General features: G+C 41.1%; 1 protein-coding gene across 1 annotated transcript in view; it reads right to left on the bottom strand.

The window, feature by feature from the left end:
- CYRIB (CYFIP related Rac1 interactor B) overlaps positions 1–20438 on the bottom strand; it is a 71200-nt gene that overhangs the window by 17245 nt on the left and 33517 nt on the right. The window contains 1 exon segment of the mRNA XM_072329400.1: positions 10557–10593. Within this exon segment, the coding sequence (XP_072185501.1) occupies positions 10557–10593 (37 nt within the window).

The raw sequence follows: 20438 nt of genomic DNA, 5'->3' as shown, positions 1-20438 counted from the left end.
TGGAGGGGAGCAGTATGTAACAACTTGGAGTTTATGAGGAATTAAAAAAAAAAAAGCATTGCAACGCCTAAACAAAATGCTTGGCAGACCAAGTCTTCACAACTCGTGCTGCCAGATTTCTTGAGTTCCCTAAGAAAATGCAACCGGTGTAGAAGAAAAAACAAACCATCAGAAAGTGACTGACTGATTTTTCAGGATCCAAAAGGTAAAGAATCAACAGTGAATTAACCCAAGGTTTTTGAAAATGACTCAGGGCCAAATTATTAACATTAATATAACAACTTCTGCAGAATGACTGAACAAAAGAGGATTTGTAGAAGAGCAGCTTTGATTACAGTGGTTTCTGCTTATAAAAAATCATCACTGCATGTGCTCCATATCGTGCATTCAACCTCTTCCTTGAAACGTCAGAAAAGCCAAGTCCTGTTTCCAAATTAATTCACTTCATTCAGAAGTCTGATCAGATCTCAGCTTTCATTTAAGGAACCTGCAGATTAGGAGGTTCAGTTGAGACTCATCTTAAAGATAAATTATCAAAACAAGTGCTTTTCTACAGTTTTCTATTTCAGAGTTTACCAAGCAGCTCTGTGCCAACAGTGCGTAAACAAGCAGCGCCAGAAAGCAGAGAATCACTTTTCTGTATATCACAAGCATATTCTGAAACAAAGGACTAAAAAAGCCACTTGGCCCACACCTCAACAAGGACATTCATAATCTAGAAAATGCTGAAATAAAGACATTCTTAAACACTTTCAACAAGGCCACTATAATAGCAAAAGTTGCCTAATGCCACCTGAGCCTGTAGATTCAGACTCAAGAGCCAAATCTCAAACAGCGCCTTAAGCATCACAACTTCAGTGTTAACAGAAAAGTAGCAAATAGAAGTAAAGGGTATTAAGAGCCTATAGAGAACTTAAGCTACACCTAAAATTACCAATTATTGGCACACTTCAGTTTATCAGCTGCAACATCTGCCCATTCACAAAAATATTCAATACTTCATATGAACTCCACTGTGTTGTTCTGCTTGTATTTTGATATTAACCAGTCTCACAACAGTTAACAGGGTCATGCACATGGTATAAACACTGCATGTCAGATCAGGGCAAGTTAGTAAGGTTACAGAAAAGTATATAGCTACTGCAGAGCATCCCATTTAACTGAATCTCTACCAGCTCCTAAAATGCGGGCAAGGGGTCAGGGATTCAGTTTTGCCATACAAGTACTTCCATTCTGACCTTCACCTCCCAGAAAAGTTTGCTTATGTTGAGATATCGTTTCTTTTCTAGGAATAAGGTTAACCAACAGATGTAAAATAGATTGAAGCAAAACATGTAACTGATCTACCTAATGACAACAGTTCAGTGAACCATCTCTCCCAGAACAGGAGAGTAATTGAAAGTGAGAATAAATTAAACTATGACAGCAGCAAGACAACATGCTGGAAGAATATAAATAGATGTAAAGCTGTACATACATGTCTTCGTAATGAAGTTCTTAACAGACCTCTCTTGTGCATTACACATACTCAAGCAGTCTTAATCTTAATATAAAGGTAAAAGCCAATAGCAGGCACTACTACTGACTGCACTTTGACTTTGCTGTAACGCCAAACAGCTGACTTAAAAATGGAGGTAACTTTTGTGGGCGTCAACACCTTCTGATTCACAATCATCCCAAAATCCATGATCACATTATCAAGAAGGAAATTCACTCATTGCAATCTTAACATCAACAAGTCCAGACCCAGGTAAAGCTTACATCACTACCTACTTGTTCTTCCAGAGCTTCAGACCTTTACACTGAGTCAGGTTTTGTAAATCTCATTCAGAATAAAGTTTGGTTATAAACCAGCAATTTCTCACCCCCCCAAATTTTTGAAGCTCATTGGTCAAATGTTTTCTAGCTCATTAGGAAAAACAGCAGTGTAAGATACAGTAGATCAGACAACTGAAGTTTCCTGTTGACATGAATCCATTACCATAAAATCAAAGTAGAAGAAAATCATATTCCTTTTCCAGGTCCAAAAGCTGAGCATCCCTGTGAAGCTGCCCAGGACCCTCCTGGCACGCTGTGTACGACAGCACAACGCATGAGCCACGTGGAGCAAGTAGTGGGAAATCAGAGCACTAGCCAAGAACACGGGTTAAACTTGACCTACTTGCACAGAGCAAGACATACGGAATGCCACATTTGATTACAGTGATTTGGCCCATTACAGCCTTGTGGGGTTGTATGATTTTGAGTGTAGTGTCATGATCAGACAAGCGGAAAGCAAAGGCATATTTTCAAAACAAGTCTTGCACGCATGCCCTTCATGCTGAAACCATCTCTGACACATTTCAATATTTTTTTTTCCCTAATCTAAGCCCAGGGGAAATTTAATAGAAATCCACAATGCAACTTAATTCAGGCAAGCACCAAAGACATTTCCTCCCTCTCACCTGAAAGAAAAAGTGTACATTAACAAAGATCCTTTTTGCAACTGGTGAACAACTGGAAAACTGACTCTGAGATGTAAAATACTAGGAAGATGGTCACGTGACATTTTGGATTTTGCTTTGTTCTCTGTTAGATGGACAGTGTACTACCAAACTAATAATAAGCTGTTAAATAAATGTTAGATTAAAAAAAAAACACATTTGCATCACCAAGGAATGGCTGCTGCAAGAAAATACTTGTTCTCCTTTTGACTTCTTTTAATGAAATTTACCAAGAAAACACTCCGAACAACAAAACTGTACCCTGTTAAAACGCTGTATCCATGCTCTGGAGTTCAGAGGAAGAAGTTAAGCACAACACCATATGCAAAGAACACAAAGTGCAAGCATTCTCTTACACACATGCAGTATTTTCAGTTGGATGTACATAGTACAAAACCCTCATCTAGAATGATTTTCGGTAAAATTTCAAGTGAAAGACACAGCATGAAAAATATAACATCACAACGTGACACTAAGTGCTATATATGAAGCTATAAACTTAGTGCTACCTCAAACAAAAATCTAACTGGATGTCTCTCTGTAGCATTCCTCCAGTATAACAATCCCATTAGCCCAGCAATTGCTTCAAGGCTTACTGAGCATTCCTTGCCGACAGTATCTGGGCAGTAACAGGAAAAAGCCAGCAAATAAGTGGTTGCCCACAGTAGTGGAATCAAAGGAAGCCCTTAGCAACAACACATGAGCTCGCAAAGCGGATGGCCCATTGGATCAAGTGTTATTTTCTACTCCAATGAAGCAGTTAAGCCTTGCAGTCAGTAAGAATACATCTGCCCTCTACCTTAAAAGCCAGCAAAGGCTGCAGAGCTGGAGATGGGCTTGTGAACTACACCACAAGAATTGCTCTTTTCAGAAAGTCTTCATATTTCCCTTGGATCCACATATGTTTTTCCCAATCTAATGCACATTTATTTCTTTTCTGACCAGTGCTGGTGATGTACAGATAGCTTCTGACACAATCTAATCCCTACTACTGTTAGTGATCATGGTGCTTAATTAAAAAACCTGGTCCCAAAATAACATTGCCCAGACAGTAAATAATTATTAAGTAATACTCATTCAGTATGGGGGAAAAAAACAAACAAACAAACAACAAAACAAAACCAGCAAGTGAAAACTGAATTCAGAAGTCTTCTTACTTGAAACAAGCTAGATTTTGAACATGATCTCATATTCAAGATTCATCATAGCCATATTAATGTTGTTAATATGAAGTGTATTAGTTTGATCCTGACATCTGATTCTTGTTTTTGAATCAGACATATGGAAAGTGCCACTCCAGTCACCAATTCTACATAGAACAAACTATTTCACTCACCGTTGGACAATCTCATTAGAGAGGATTTCATTAGTTTTATACAAACTGTTGCATTAGGCAAAGAGCCACGTACTGCTTTTCACTCCTGACCTCTAGTGGAGATTCTTCAACATGTCACTCAACAGTGGAGTCAGCCAGATTTTTTTCCCCTAATAAACTGAACAGGAAAAAACACACACCACTGAATTTCTGGGGTTTGAATAACCATAAAACAATTTGTACTAACAAACAGATAATGGTTGTTTGTATGGAAAAGAAGTATTCAGACTATTTAATAAAAGCACAACTTAAAAGGTGACCAGGGCTGCCTCTGATGCCAGGTCTTCTGGCTAAGCTGACTCAATACAATCAACTACCTCAGCTAGAAGTGAGGCTACTTTCTGCAGATCACACATCATCAATAAAGCCTGTTTACTGAACAGAAATGAGTTAAAAATCTGTCGTATCAAGAAAACGAAGCCCTGCCAGGGAAAACAGTCTAGTAAAAAAAGGCTCACATTCCTTGAAACCAGAGTGGTAAAATATGTTCAGGTCAGTGTTTATTCAGTCCATTTTTCCACTTGGAGAAAATCAAGGGAAAAGCACTGAAGACTCTGCAGTTACTTTAGAAAACGCACCCTTAAAGCCTTGTTAATTCAGGAAAACTTTAGCGGCACAGCTGACACTGAATAACTTTGTTATTTTGTCATAGCTCACACCAGGTAAGCGTGCCATAAAATTTCACAGTCAGGCCTAATTTGCATCAAAAGATTATTCTTATTTTAAAAGCAAACTGGACTGAAAAGGACAGAGTCCAGGCTCTGGAAAATCTATTCTGGTTTACTCTTTGGTAACTGAGCAATTCTTCCAAGAGAAAGTCTAGAGGTAAAAAAATAATAAATGAATCTTGTCATCATTAGATGCGTTTCCCTTTTTCAGTGTATGTCAGTCTGCTTCCAAACTTAATTTTGAGAAACACCACGTTTAATTCACTTTACAACTGTTAAGAAGAAAAAAAGACTTTGTTTACATCTATTTACACTTGAGCGCAGTTTACACTCTGCTTTGCTATCTCAGAAGTCTTTTGCAGAGCTGGAATCTCCCCAACAGAGGTCGCTGCCATACAACGGGATCAGCCAGATACAGGGAAGCTCCTAACAAATGCGTTCAGGCCACCTCAGTGCCATCACGACAGGGAGCCAGCAATTCTCTTCCAGCCCAAATACTGCACTTAACCAGATGGGACTGCCATGGCCAAACCGTCTGATTTCCATGTTTGTTTGTTTGTATCTCAGCTTTCTTTAAAAAAAAAAAAAAAAAAAAAAAAAAAAAAAAAAAAAGGGAAAGGTATATAAAAGAAAGAAAAAACAAAAATCCACATTCTAAGAGAGAACAGTAAAATTTACAAACTTATTTCACAAGGAAGGTTATTGTACACAAGGTGGTATTAAAACTGTGCTATACTACCACATGACTAAGTTTAATATGCCAAGGCTACCACCCAGTAGCTTATGTAGTTCAAGAGCTACCAAACTCCCTACTTTACCCTCTCTCCCTCCCTTCCCCCCAAAACAAAGACCCCACACAACTAGAACACAATCTATGCACTAAGGCCTCCCAGACTTTCATCTCAGTGTAAAGTAAAAAGAAAACAGCACTACAAAAACACCAAATTTGTAAACCTTTTTTTTTTTTTTTTTCCTGTGAAACACTCAGGAAATTTTCAATCAAAGTCCAAAAGAATTGATCCACCACATTTTAGTGCCGCACTTGTGAAAATGCACTCTGCTGTGATCCTGTTTTTAATTGGGAAATGTGTTTTCTTTCAAAGTGACTAAATCCCCATCTATGTTAATCAGACTGCCATTGACTGTAGTAACCAAGCTGGGTGATTTCCTCCGAGGATCTATCAAACAGCCTGGCTACTACTGCCATCTAATGTACGACTGCAAGGAGTGCACTCAGAGGCATTGCTCTTAATGTTCAAATTAAACATTCTGTTTGAGCTTGACTCGGAACTACTGCACAGAACCCCTTTAGTGCCTTGGCTCACTAATATCCTAACAACATTATGATTTTACCTAGGCACCAAGCTGGTGGATATAAATATTCTTTTAAATATTCTATCTGAAAAAGATTTTTTGGGCACGTCAGTGCTGAAATGCAAATCCATGTATGGAGCCACTGCTCACTGTCAATTTGATAATTCATTTCAGTGACACACTTACTTGCTCTGGATTCCCGGGGAGGAAGAAGCCCTCTGGCCTTCCAAATCACTTAACTGGAAAGACAGATATGTGCATTTCAGGAGAGCTTTCTGATTAGCCTATAGAGCTTTCTTCCTCCAAGGCACCAGTCAGACGAAGTAAGTTTGATAAATATGGAAGGCTATTGAAGAACATCAAGTTTTTGTTGTTTTTTTTTTCCCTTATTAGAAAGCAAGTGTGAAGATACAGATCATATTTGGTCTGGATTCCTCTAGCTGTACCTTTCTACTATACTCTCCAGTGACCTCCGGGCACTGTCTGCAGGTGTATGTCTGCTATTTCCTGGTAATAATATGCAACCCAAAATCTATTAAGATCAGTACAGGTATGCAGAATAGTACATACTGATCCGATTCCTACACCGATCCATCAGTGAATTCTTCAAGTTCATACCAACTTGCACCATGAAAACATTTACTCTGATCTACTCGCCTGACTGAAAGGGAACTGAAGTCTCTAAATCAGTAGGTACTTCAGAGGAGGCCCTCCTTGGTTTAGCTATGAGTATGCAGAAATAATTTAACCTATCAAAATGCAATTCAAGGAACCAATCAGGTAACAGTAATCCAACAAACCAGCTGGACTGTCATTTTGTTTGAATTACTTAAAAGACGGTTTTTAAAGCAAGTTAAAAGAAAATGTTAATTAAAAGAAGATCTCTGAATAAACAGTTTTAACGAATAAAGAAAAAATGATCAATTCCCACAATGGAGAGGAGTCAGTGGAGGTCTGCAGGAATGCCATCCAATGCATTGGCAGATGACCTAGGAAGGATCAGAGCAGTAAAGTGAGAATGTCCATTAGCAATGCTGCTACCCAGGATAGCAAGAAAATATGCAGCAGGCAAAATACAAAAGAACCTCACAAGGCTAACCACCACCTGACAATAAAACCTAACTGTGGAAGTAAAAAGTGATGAATCAAGGAAAAAACAATCCTAGCTTCATGCTGAAGATTATCAGCTCCAAGCTGGCTACTACAATTCTGGAATGAGACCTTGGAGTCACGTTCAATTTAGATAAGGTTTGCATGTAATTAAGCTCACGAGCAGCTAAAAGAAACACCGATTCATGTTCAAAAGTAAGGGAAATCATTATGTCTCAGTACTGAATCTACAACACATACAAGAAAATTCTAGTCCCTAAACCTCCTTGAGGACATGGAAGAAGAAGAAGAAAGTTAATGAAGAAATACATTGATGATCAAAACACTGGTATGACTTCAACACAAGAAATAGCTTGGCTGTCTTCAGTTCCTCACCTGAAAAGAAAATATTCTGAATTGGGAAAAATACAGAACTACACAACCACTGGAGATACGGGGAACACAAAGATGCAAAATGCAGACCTGGATTGTGCGCCAGTTACACTGAACAAAACTAAAAGAAATTAGGCTAAAGAATAAATAACAAGCTGATGACTATCCCTACACAGGTCAATTTGCAGGGAAAGGGTACTAAAAGCCTACAGCGATTTTAAGGGAAAACAGGGACATATTCTGAACTGACAACCATTAGAAAACTGAATATCATTAATAATTATATCTGACTCAAAAACACTTGAAAATAATACATTAGAACAAACATATTCTCTCTTCATTTCTGCTCTTCTTCCCTAGGCACATTAAGGGTTCAAGTTTTACTAGTTTTTCAGCTTCAATTTTTAACCTTATTTACAAAGTGCCACCTGGTTAGATTTGTCTCATTCTTTGAGGCCTTCTACAATTTCCAGAACTTTACCATTGTTATCATATTGGTGTTTTCCCACTGAAAGTGTTACTTGGGTAGGGCTTCTGCCAGTCCCTTCAAATCTCTTACACTGCTGATTCTCTGCTGGTTTAAGACACTGTCGAACATATGGCAGCTGTTTTGTCTCAACACAACTGGAAAAGGTTAAAATAACAGACAGAGAAACCCAATTTAGGGCTGCTGATGTGGCCAACATCATCTCTATTTGCAAGGAATTTCCCCTCAACACCAGAAATAATGTTGGTTCAAAGAAAACAGAAGTTTCTTGCCATATGCTGTAGCTGTTCTCTGGAAAGCCTTCCTCCTGCAGGCAGTACCATTCCCAGCAGTGCCCCTGAGCTTTGCTAGCTTTGTGAGATGCTCACCTTCCCGAGAAGCTGAAGCACCATCCTAGTAGAGGAATAAGTGAGCACGAGAAAATGAACAAAAGCAAGAGAACACATCTGGAGGGAAATAGAAGGGTGATTCCTAAAGAAAGTCTACTTTGTAAGATGGCACCCTTTGCAAATACACGCAAGCTCTAAAGGTTTGCACTAGTTGAAACTGTAACTTTGCTAACATACTGACCCATTTGGATGTAAATGCTATCAAGAAACCCGGCTACTACTGCTGGCACTGAAAGCTCTTCCACTTGTTTGTTGCAAACTGGGAAAGTATTACAGAATGCCTGCCCAGATCCCAGAGTCATTCTGTAACTCCTAAGAGGCAAGACAGTAGACTTGAGGGACTGTCTGATCTAGCATCATGATGAGCTCTCTTAAGAGCTACAACAAAAAACTGATACAAATCTCAACAAAATCAGTGATTCCACAAAGAAATTATTTCAATATATGGATCAGGTATGAAAATCAAGGGCAATTATTTCACTGACATTTATAATAGCTTATACTTTTAATTTCACAAAGGGTTATTAAGAGTTTTAGACACAGAAGTCAAATGTTTTCCACTGCTGTAAACAAAACTGATGACAAATCCATTTAATCCTCTCCTCAGAATTCAGTGAGCTTTTTACTGATTCATCAGAAGCGTAAGGTAAATAAATACTACTTCACATTTGGGAGCATTACCTTTCCAATGTGATGGATGAAAGATAGCTCTGCTGGCACAGCACAATAAACATGAAATATATTGCAAACTCCATGAAGTAGCTTAGGTAAGCAGAAAAAGGGAAAAACCTTCACATGAGTATTTGCCACTTCAGACTTACAAACCTTCTCAGGGTCCTGGTTTCAGGTTTAAGGCGCATGGTTCAGGAAAGATTTGAAGTTAAATAGTAACACTAGTAAAGATAATAAAATCAATATTGGGGGAAAACAACAACAACAACAAAAACAACAAAAACAGGAACGTTATTTCTGCATGCATATTTTCCAAGAACTTTAAACATTGTCTTCCAAGGTGAATTTTAAATAACAGAATGGCTTGTGTTGGAATGGATCTTAAAGATCATGGAGTTCCAACCCTACTGCCATAAGCAGGGACACCTTCCAACAGATCAGGCTGCCTGGGGCCCCCATCCAACCTGGCCTTGAATGCCTCCAGAGATGAGGCATCCACAGCTTCTCTGGGCAGCCCATATCAGCACCTCACTACTCTCCTGAGTAAAGAATTTCCTCCTAACATATAGTCTAAATCTTCCCTCTCTTAGTCCAAAACTCTTCCCCCTTGACTCATTACAAACACTGCTCAGCTACACACTAAAAATCCCTTTTTTGAAACAGTGAGATTTCCTCACATTGCTACAATGAAAATTCTTCAAATCATTAATAGACTGTGGTGAGGTACTGTAGGAGCAAAAATCTGAACACTTGCAACATAATCAGCATCTTTAACCACAGAGACATATACATGGCCACAACAAACACGGACAAAACTACAGGCTTGGGGCAGAGGGGCTGGAACACTGTGTAGAGGAAACTGACCTGGGGATACAGGTTGATGCTAGGCTAAACATGAGCCAGCAGTCCAGCAGTGTGCCCAGGTGACCAAGGTCAATGGCATTCTGGCTTGTAACATAAATAACACAGCCAGTAGGAGCATGGAGGTGATCATCCCTCAGTACTCAGACCTGGTGATGGCACACCTCAAATACAATGTTCACTTTTGGGCTTCTCACTACAAGAAAGACACTGAGGTCCCAGAATGTGTTTAGGGAAGGGCAATGAAGCTGCAAGAACACTGGAGCACAAGACTTATGAGGAACGACTGAGGGAGCCAGGATTGTTTAAGTCTGGAAAAGGCTCAAGGGTGACATCATCACTCTCTACCACTACCCAAGGGGAGGCTGTGGTGAGGTGTGAGTCATCCTTCTGTGTAACTAGCAATAGGACTAGAGGGAATGGCCTCAAGTTGCAGCGAGGGAGATTCAGATTGGATGTCAGGAAATAACTTCTCTGAGAGAGCAGTCAGGTGCTGGAATGGGATGCCCAGGGAAGTGATGGAGAAATCTTTAGATGTTGTACTGAGGAATATGGTTTAGTGGGAAATACTGGTGATAGATGGACAGTTGGACTGGATGATCTTGGAGGTCTTTTCCAACCTTGGGGATTCTATGATTCTCTACTGGGCTACAGATCAAATTCTTCAAAATAAGCATAACATTTTGCAGAAGTAGCTTTTACAACTTGGGGAAGAGAAATACTTCAAGGGAAAACTCCTGGTATTCAGTGTGGGTCATTTTCCTGCCCATATTATATAGCCTTAATTCTGGAGAGTTTTCAAGCAAGTTAAGTTTCAGTTCTTACCTACAGCCAGTGCTGCACTCTGTTCTTGGCCTCCACTCTGTTTCAAAAGAAGAACAGATAATGAGAATACATTCTATCATACCTAAGGTGTTTAGTGTAACACTATGCAGCCCATCAAAAGTAAACACACTTCTGTTTCAGACATCACACTGGTCTTCAGAATCTATTTAACTGTGGTTCTAGGCCCATATGCCACTCTGACTTCAGAACAATTCTGCATTCTCATTTTTAATGCAACTTTCACTCTCCGGGCATATAAATAGGTAACACAATCGCTGAGCAAAGAACTTATTTCTAGGAAAACAGGCTGCTGGTGACAGGTAATTTGAAAGAACACAAACTGTACCAAATTTGATTACTAGAAGGTCAAAAGCTATAATAGAACATTGGTGGAAAAATCAGATTTAGATTCCCCTAAATTGCACTTAATCTAATTAGGTAGCCTTAGAAGTATTATTTTTCCCCTCCCCATAATTGTAAACTGCAGAATTCCTACCTTGAGACAAAGTAACCAAAAAACCAAAACAAAACTGGAAAACATTAATTATGCACAGATCAGGGCTGAACACATTTCATGTTGCTAACAGATATCAAAACCCATCAGACCCAACAAAAATACGCCTTCAAAAAGCTCATTTCCTGAAACAACAGGAAACTGATGTAAAAATCAAACAGAAGAATACTAACGTTTAACAACACAGAAGTTTCTACCTGAAACCAGATTGTTGTTTAGTCAATAACACTGGCTAAGATGATTTTGACTGGAAGTTAATTCTTCTTACAGCAAGAGGCGCAAAACTGAACACAAATTCAAGGTATGGTTTCACTAGTGTCACATACAAGAGGATAATCCCTTCCCTAGTCCTGCTGGCCGTGCTATTTCTTGCCAAGATTCCATTGGTTTTCTTGTTCACCTGGGCACTGCACTGGCTCATGTTCAGCTGGCCGTGCACCAGCATCCTCAGGTCCTTATTTAGTACCAGTCAACATGCCTCCCTGCAAAACAGACTGAGCACATTTGATGATATGAACTTTGTTTACGCTGGCATGCTGATAGTTACAAAATCATACAGTGCAAAAATCAAATCTCACATAACACTTTATGTTTTAATGTCTGCACAAAGCTATATAACAAAACACGGTCTAAATTGGTAAGGACTAAATCTGTACATCTCTAGTAGTCAGTGGAGAATCCTCAGTGAGCATCCATTAAAGTGGCAGGATGTCAGATAAAAGGTTTGATGGATCCCTTACATGGTTAAACTTGTATTCCAGATGTACCTCAGATCAGACACAAGAGTATCTGAATAAAGAACCAACTGTCAGCTTCAGAGGGCGTCACCTCTGTTCTCCCACTTAGAAGAAATGACCTGTAATATGTGAGCTCCCATCTGACCATGATTCTCAAGGTTGGGATTTTAAGACTGATACAGAAAAATACTAACAGGCACAAAACAAAGCATTTACTATATAATAAGTAGTGAAAAAATAACATTTTTTCCCCAGATTTGGCAACTCAGATTCATCCAAGTACTAAACGTTATGTTGCAGAGACTGCAGAATCACAGAATTGTAGGGGCTAGAATCGAGACCAACCTCCCTGCAAAGCAGACCCCCTACAGCAGGCTGCACAGGTAGGTGCCCAGGTAGGTCTTGATTAACTCCAGAGAAGGAGAATCCACAACCTCCCTGGGCAGCCTGTTCCAGAGCTCCGACACCCTCAGTGTGAAAGAGTTGTTTTGCATATTGGTGAAGAATGTCCTATGCTCCAGTTTATGGCTGTTTCCCCTTGTCCTGTCCCCACAGACCTCCCTGCTCCTGCTGGGCACACTATTTCTTATACAGGCCAGGATACAATTGGCCCCCTTGGCCACCTGGGCACACTGTCAGGTCACGTTCAGCCAAACAGCAACCAACACCCCCACGTCACTTTCCTCTTCACAGTCGTCCAGCCACTCTGCCCCAAGCCTATAGCACTGCATGGGGTTATTGCAGTCAAGGTGCTGGGTCCTGCACTTGACCTTGTTGAACCTCATCCCATTCACCTCAGCCCAGTGATCTAGCTTATCCAGATCCCTCTGAAGGGCTTCCCTAACCTCAGGCAGATCAACGCCACCTCCCAGCTTGGTGTCATCTGCAAACTTACTGAGGGTACTCTCAATCCCCTCATCTAGGTCATCAGTAAAGATATTAAACAAGATGGGCCCCGGTACTGACCCCTGGGGGACACCACTTGTAATGGGTTGCCAGCTGAACTTAACTCCATTAACCACTACCCTCTGGGCACAGCCCTCTAGCACCCAAAGGTGGGTATACCTGCCCAGGCCATGGGTAGCCAGTTTCCCCAGGAGAATACTGTGAGAGACCATGTAAAAGGCTTTGCTGAAGTCTAGGTAGACTACATCAACAGCCTTCCCCTTGTCTACCAGTCTGATCACCCAGTCATAGAAGGAGATGAGGTTGGTCAATCATGATCTGCCTCTCATGAACTCGTGCTGGCTGGGCCTGATCCCCTGTACCGAGGTCAGACTGAAAGGCCTGTAGTTCCCCAGGTCCTCCTTACAGCCCTTCTTGTAGACAGGAATCATATTGGCAAGCCTCCATTCAAACCCAGATAACCAGGAACGCTGATAGATGGCAGAGAGCAGCTCAGCAATCATCCCCAGCAACTCCCTCAGCACCCAAGAATGGTACCCATCCAGTCCCATGTGACGGTCCAGATGGAGGAAGAGCTCTCTGTCTCCACCCAAATCACCAGGAGTGTATTCTCTGTAGCATCCCAGACTTCCAGATCAGGTCACAAAGTGCCCTGAGGATAACTGATCAGCCTATTAAAGGCAGACATAAAGGTAGCGTTGAGGACCTCAGCCTTCTCCTTATTCTCAGTGGTCACATTCCCTGGGAAAAGGATGGAAATTTTCCTTGACTCTTCTCTTACCATTAATATATTTGTTAAAGCATTTCTTATTCTCTTTTACTGCAGTGGCCAATCTGAGTTCAAGTTGGGCTTTTGCCTTCCTAACTTCTTCCCTGCATACCTTAGTAACTTCCTTGTAATCTCCTCAAGTGGTCTGTCCCTTCTTCCAGAGGACACAGAATATGACCTTTCCTCATAGGAGTGGTGTTCCAGGCCCTTTATCATCTTTGTGGACCCCCCCTTCCCGGGAACCCTCTCCTGGAGATCCCTGTCTTTTCTGTACCAGGGAGCCCAGAACTGGATACAGTACTTGAGCTGAGGCCTGACCATGGCAGAGTAGAAGGGAAGGTCACCTCCCTTGACCTGCTGGCTATGCTCCTTTTAACATACCCCAGCATCCCACCAGCATTCTTGGCTAACAAAGCACACTGCTGACTCATGGCCAATGTGTCATCCACCAGGACTCCCACATCCTTTTACACAGAGCTCCTCTCCAGCAAGTCATGCCCAAACCTGTACTGATACTTGTGGTTATACCTTCTCAGGTGCAAGACTTCATACTGGCTTTTGTTAAACCTCATCTAGTTTATTGCTGCCCAGTTCTCCAGCCTGTCCAGGTCTTGCTGAATGGCAAGCACAGCCATCAGATGTGTCAGCCGCTCCTCCCAGCTTTGTATCATTGGCATACTTGCTGAAGGTGGACAACATCCCCTCACCAAGGACATCGGTGAAGATATAGATAAGCAGCTGTTAAGAAAAACTACTTTTTATTCACACCTCTTAGTCTGCAACCTAATTTCACCACAGCAGAAAGAGGCCAAAGCACTTATGTTAACTTCTGATGCCAGATGGAACAGAAATTGAAAGAGTTAACAGGACAGTTGGAAAATAGATGGGGAAAAGCATCTACAGCCAGAGACGGGTAGTGAATCACCAAGTCAGGAAAGGCCCAGAGCTGACAGAAGTCAAGTACTATCCAAATGTAGGACAAACTAAGTAAACTTTGCTTCTTGTGGATTGCAGAACTGGAAAAGATTAATAACAGGCCAGCTACTGAATGAACTCTGGTTTTGGGGTATCCATGTCATATTGGAACCCATACTGCTCAGCAGTGCATGAAAGAGTTCAGAAGAACACAAGGTTCACCAGTAACTTCCAGTAAGGAATCAACATCATCTGCTCAGCTCCCATGGAGCTTACTGTGTAGCCCCCACACATAAGCACAGCCTTGGCAGAAAGCACAGCAGATTTTTATGGATAAGAATGGTGATTCTGCAGCTTTCCAACACTTGTGTGTTTCTGCCTATTAAGAACTCTGAACACCAAGCACTAAGAAAACAGTTTTCTAGTAAGAACCTGAATTACCTTCTTTGTTCTAGATTGGTACACCACAGCTCATAAGGAAACTCCACAAAAGAATTACCTCATGAAGCCGTAAAGATTGAAGCACTATCAAAGAAAGCTCACACAGAATTTCCATGCTGCATATGAAGCATAAGGCACCCAGCCTTTAGCATTCTTCAGAGAATTACCCACTTTGCTATCTTCACAGAAAACGAATGTTTAAATTACTCATGAAGTTCAAGATCACACCGGGATCTCCCTTGCTAAGTATTGCAAACTGGGGCCCTGCACAAGCCAGAGGTGGACTGTAGTAGGTATGTTCTCAGTTCCATCACAGTGACAAAAAGAGAATCTAGCTGTCCAGGCATTTTGCACACACTCCTGCTTTATTGCTTCAGTTACAAGCTTGAAATTAACTCCAAAAACTGGTTATTCTTAGAACTGGAAGTACACATCAAAAATATGAGAACAAGTCCAGTTCAATACAGAACTGCAAGTCAAATACATCCCACATGTTGCGGCTATTAAAAAAAGAACAGTAAGAATTTTTTAGCAATAAAGCTTCATTTTTACCTCAGTAAAAATAACAGATGGCTTAGCTGTAGAAACTAAATCATAGCTAAGATCATGTTTCATGAATTTTCAAGGCATCAGCAGATGAACTGAGATTCAATGCTAGGTGGACACAAACTCCAGTACTAACACTGGCAACACTAAAAAGATTATGCTGCAATTGCATGACAAACTGCAGTTGTAGTCTATCACTGCTACAGATTTATCCTGGTTCTTCTAACAAAGCAAATCTAGTAGTAGCCTGCTACAAAGGTATCTTTCTGACCACAGGCTGTAGAAAGCATTAGGCTCTTCTGTCCTCTGTTGCTTTTCTATTATCCCTCTAAAGCTAAATTGGATCTTTATAGTCCATGTGTTATACTAAGCTCAACACTGTTTGACAGTATTACATATTACTTGCTACACTCAAGGCTGCATTAAGCATATTTCAAGGCCAGGCTGGATAGGGCTTTGATCAACCTGGTCTAGTAGGAGGCGTCCCTGACTGTAGCAAGGGGTTGGAACTAAATGACCATAAAGGTCCCTTCCAACCCAAACCACTCTATGGTATAATTTCATGACAGTAGTATGATATGAAAGCTTTCTTGGACTGTGCCACACATCTGCCAAAAGCACGTGGAACACTCTATTTCTGGTGGCATATTATGGCCTGCATTTCTTTCAAACTCCCATAAGTTTAAATCCTGAAGTTTTAGTACCACACACTACACACAAGCAGAATTCTGAAGAGATATCTACCATTTGTGTTTTCCCTCCCTGAAAAGTATTCAAAGTATTCAGTACCTTTGTAACGTTAACTGATGTTGCTGTTTGCTATCTATTGCACATCTAACTTCCCCATAGCTGCTGAATGTTGCTATTTTTCCGCAATTAATGCTTCCTTTGAAGTTATACCGTTAACACCCATTTGTGAAGCGTTCCTGAATACCAGCCAAGTGATTCAGCAGCTCTCTATGTGAGCCATACAAACGATGCAGGTTTGTTGCTTTTTCTTTTCTTTTTTTTTTTTTTTTTCCTTGAAATATGACAGTTTAAGAGAGAGTTCTGACTCACCAACGTCAGAGCAACAGAAACAAAACCGTACTCTGTCCCAGGAAGTTTGCAGCGATACTCACACGCTTGCATAATAAAAACATGATGACAAAAAATGGTCAAGAGGGCCTTTCTTTTCAAATATTAGTTATTGGCAGCACACTATCAACTCTGATCAGTCTAAAATTCCACAGCTCTACTCAGTAACACCCCAATAGAAGGGCCTTTTAAAAATAAATAAATAAATAAACCACCTAGACCTTTGAAGAAAGTGGCTTACCTTAAGGATAGAACTACACCAGGACTACATATCAGCAGTAAGGAACTTCTATCATGAAAGGAAACAGAACGTCTTTAAAACATCTTTTTACTGACTGTCTTCCTTTTGATGAACTTAAATCTATAATCCTCAGCACTACTAGAAATGGAGAGCTGAAGTTCTAGCAAATGCCCCAGCAGGCAGAATCACAGAATCGTTAGGGTTGGAAGGGACCTCCAAAGATCGAGTCCAACCTCCCAGTCAAAGTAGATTTCCTACCTCAGGTCACACAGGTCAGCATCCAGGTGGGTCTTGAATACCTCCAGAGAAGGAGATACCACAACCTCCCTGGGCAGCCTGTTCCAGTGCTCCGTCACCCTCACTGTAAAGCAGTTCTTGTGCACATTTGTGTGGAACTTCCTATGCTCCAGTTTCTGGCTGTTTCCCCTTGTCCTGTCTCCATGTACCACTGAAAAGAGGCTGGCCTCGCCACTTTGCCTCCTGCACCTTAGATACTTATAGATCTGGATCAGGTCCCCTCTCAGTCTTCTTTTCTCTAGGCTAAACAGACTCAGTTCACTTAGCCTTTCTTCATAGGGGAGATGCTCCAGCTCCTCCACCATTTTGTGGCCCTTTCCAAGAGATCCCTGTCTTTTTTGTACTGGGGAGCCCAGAACTGGGCACAGGACTCCAGATGAGTCCTTACCAGGGCAGAGTAGAGGGGAGGATCACCTCCCTTGACCTGCTGGCCATGCTCTTTTTTAATGCACCTCAGAATGCCACTGGCCTTTTTGGCCACAAAGGCACACTGCTGGCTCATGGCCAATATGTCATCCACCAGGACACCCAGGTCCCTCTCTGCAGAGCTCCTTTCCAGCAGGTCAGAAATGTAGGACAAATCCAGATGAAAACATCTTAGGCTGGAACTAAAGTACCAATGGCAGCATTCTCTGCTCTCGGATGCAACAGATTTATTTATTCCAGATTTCCAAGAAAACAGACTTTAATCTTGAAAAGCCATTCCAACTAAAACTAGCAGCAGTAAATTGTGCCACATGCTTCCCTCAGACACAAGGTGATACTTAAGATTGCTTTAACTCGTCCCCAAGCTCCCCACTACTGCCCAGTAAGTATTTTTCAGTAGATGTCACTGGCATGAGCTACTCATGCACAAGCCAGAGGCAACATCACGCAGAAGCTCAACTGCATGGCACAGCCCTGGAAGAGCAGTCTGTGGTGTTGGCAATGTCTGCAGCAGCTACACCAGAGCAGCTGATGTACCGTGCTTCAGCCTGGAGAAGAGAAGGCTGTGGAGTGACCACACTGCAGCATTTCAGTAACTAAAGGGAGTCTATAAACAGGAGGGCAGTCAACTCTTTGAAAGGGTAGATAGCAGCAGTACAAGGGGAAATGGTTTTGAATTGAAGGAGGGAAGATTTAGGTTGAATGTCAAGAGGAAGCTCTTTACTATGAGAAAGGTGAGGTGCTGGCATGGGCTGCACAGAGTGGCTGTGGATGCTCCATCCCTGGAGGTGTTCAAGGCCACGTTGGATGGGGCCCTGGGCAACCTGGTCTGGTAGAAGTTGGCAGCCCTGCCTGTGGTGGAGGGGGCTGGAAATTCACAATCCTTGAGGTCCCTTCCAACCTGGGCCATTCCATGTTTCTGTGCTGAGAGTCCTGAAAACCACTCTGGTCCACCAAGCTCTGCCTGCAGTTCCACCTTGTCTCCTGTACTGAAAGAGCTGTAGCAACTGTTTCAGCTAAAATTAAAATAAAGGAAGCTTATCAGATCTATTGAACAGTAATATTCTACTAACATAAGATCAGTATTACTCCAATAAAATGAAAGGCATGGACAATCAAATGCCAGTGAACGCTGATAAATGAGAATACTCAAAGCAATTGCATCAATCACACGTGTCCAGAAAGGAAGAATCTAATCAGATCATTTTAACCTGTGACCTTAAATGTTTGTTAGGAAGCGTTTAAGATGAAAGCATGCACAGAAGTTGCATAATGCAGGGTTGCAAACATAAGACAGAATATGGGAATACTGAAGTCTGGGTTTAGCTTTTAGGAACTGCTAAGTGCATAAAACAGTTTTATCAAATAAATGGGGAAAAAAACAAGGAGCCGTAGACAGAGTCATAATTACTGCACTGCAACGTAATGACACTGAGCAAAACATTTTCTGCTCAGTAATTTCCAAAAATACTTCCAAGATGAAATAAAAAAGGAAAAAATACAACTGCAGTTGTGGCCAAGCAGTAGGCTGAGCATTAACCCATTCAGAAGGAGGTATGTGAGCAATCCAGCTCCCTGTGGGGCTTTTAAAAAAGTAAAAACACATAAAAACGAAACAATTCATTCAACAAGCATTCAGAAGTCCTCCTGTAAGTCAGGAAGTGAAAAAAGCAACATCTGACATCAGCCTAACAGAACAGACCTTATAAAATGTAACGTGAAACCTCAATCACCAGTATCAACAAACAGCTTTTCATTAGGGCAACATTTGGCCTGAGAAAAGTTTACATATTTTGCAGGTCTGTTTAAAAGCGACTTTTTGAGAATTCAAAACAACCCTTAAATTAATGACTTTGATTTGAAAGTTCATTGAACAAACAGAACCAAACAGTTGGTGCTGTCCTGAGTGATTATTTACAGGTGAAGAAAAAGAGCAGCTTCCCCTTCATAAACAAAACAGCACAGCTCAAGGCTCCAGCAGAACATGGGGTGTGCTACACAAGCCCTTAAATCAGATTCAGAACTCACTTTTCTTAACTTACACGACTAAGTGACGAAGCATGACTACTACATATGAAGTCAGAGTATTCTGGAACAGCTCTACAGTTGATGAGTCAATAACCTGCCACTGATCATTTGCAGGTTACTCCTACCTTCACTCAAGGTTTTAAATAGTTCTATGTCTGCTGTGAGAGAAAAGATACCACATTATGCTGCATCAGCAAAGCAGGTGATTAACATCCATTGCTGATGGGTACCTGGTAGGACTTTAACAACAGGATTGCACAGAAGTGTTTAAGCCTTCAATCTATTCCCATGCTACTGCAACCAGCCATATTAAACAAGCCACATGAAACAAGCCCCAAGATAAAATGCAGCAAATAAGCAGGAGACAACTCAGTTAGGCTGAAAGGCTGTCAACCATTCCTCTCTTTCTTGCTTCAAATAGCAGCATGAATATAAAATAAATGCATGCTGGTGAAACATGGTAGAATTCCTAATTGTTGTATTCAAAATATTTTCTAAGTAAGCAATACCACAAAGGATGTGTGTACCTCACCATCAGTTTCTTGGAAAAGCTTCAACAAACCCACTATCACACAGACAACAAATCAGTCTGAACTCAGCTGAACTGCAAACGATTTATAAGCAAACCTACCACAATATATTCAGAGCAACACTTACCAACAGATTTTATTCTTTGGTTTTTTCCCCCCCAAACTTGTGGCTCAAATGGGAAGTGGTTTCAGCTGTCAGAAACACATTCATTTTTCTTTATGTATTTACAGTATATGACCTCATTGTGATGGATTAGTCTTTCATTCTGTTGGTTCTCACACCATCATACCGCTGCTATCCAGTAGCTCTGCAGTGAAAGCTTCCCATGCTACCCACAGGCACTCATAGCTCCACTATCTCTAAATTCGTTACATGAGGTTCTAGTGGAAAACTTTCTGAAGGAGCATGTTAAGAGCTCCAGGTTGTTGTTGTTTTTTGGTTCTTATAAACGCTT

Source organism: Excalfactoria chinensis, chromosome 2 (genome assembly GCF_039878825.1).
Source record: "Excalfactoria chinensis isolate bCotChi1 chromosome 2, bCotChi1.hap2, whole genome shotgun sequence".
NCBI classification, from domain to species: Eukaryota; Metazoa; Chordata; class Aves; order Galliformes; family Phasianidae; genus Excalfactoria; species Excalfactoria chinensis.
This window is presented reverse-complemented; position numbering and strand designations above follow the sequence as displayed.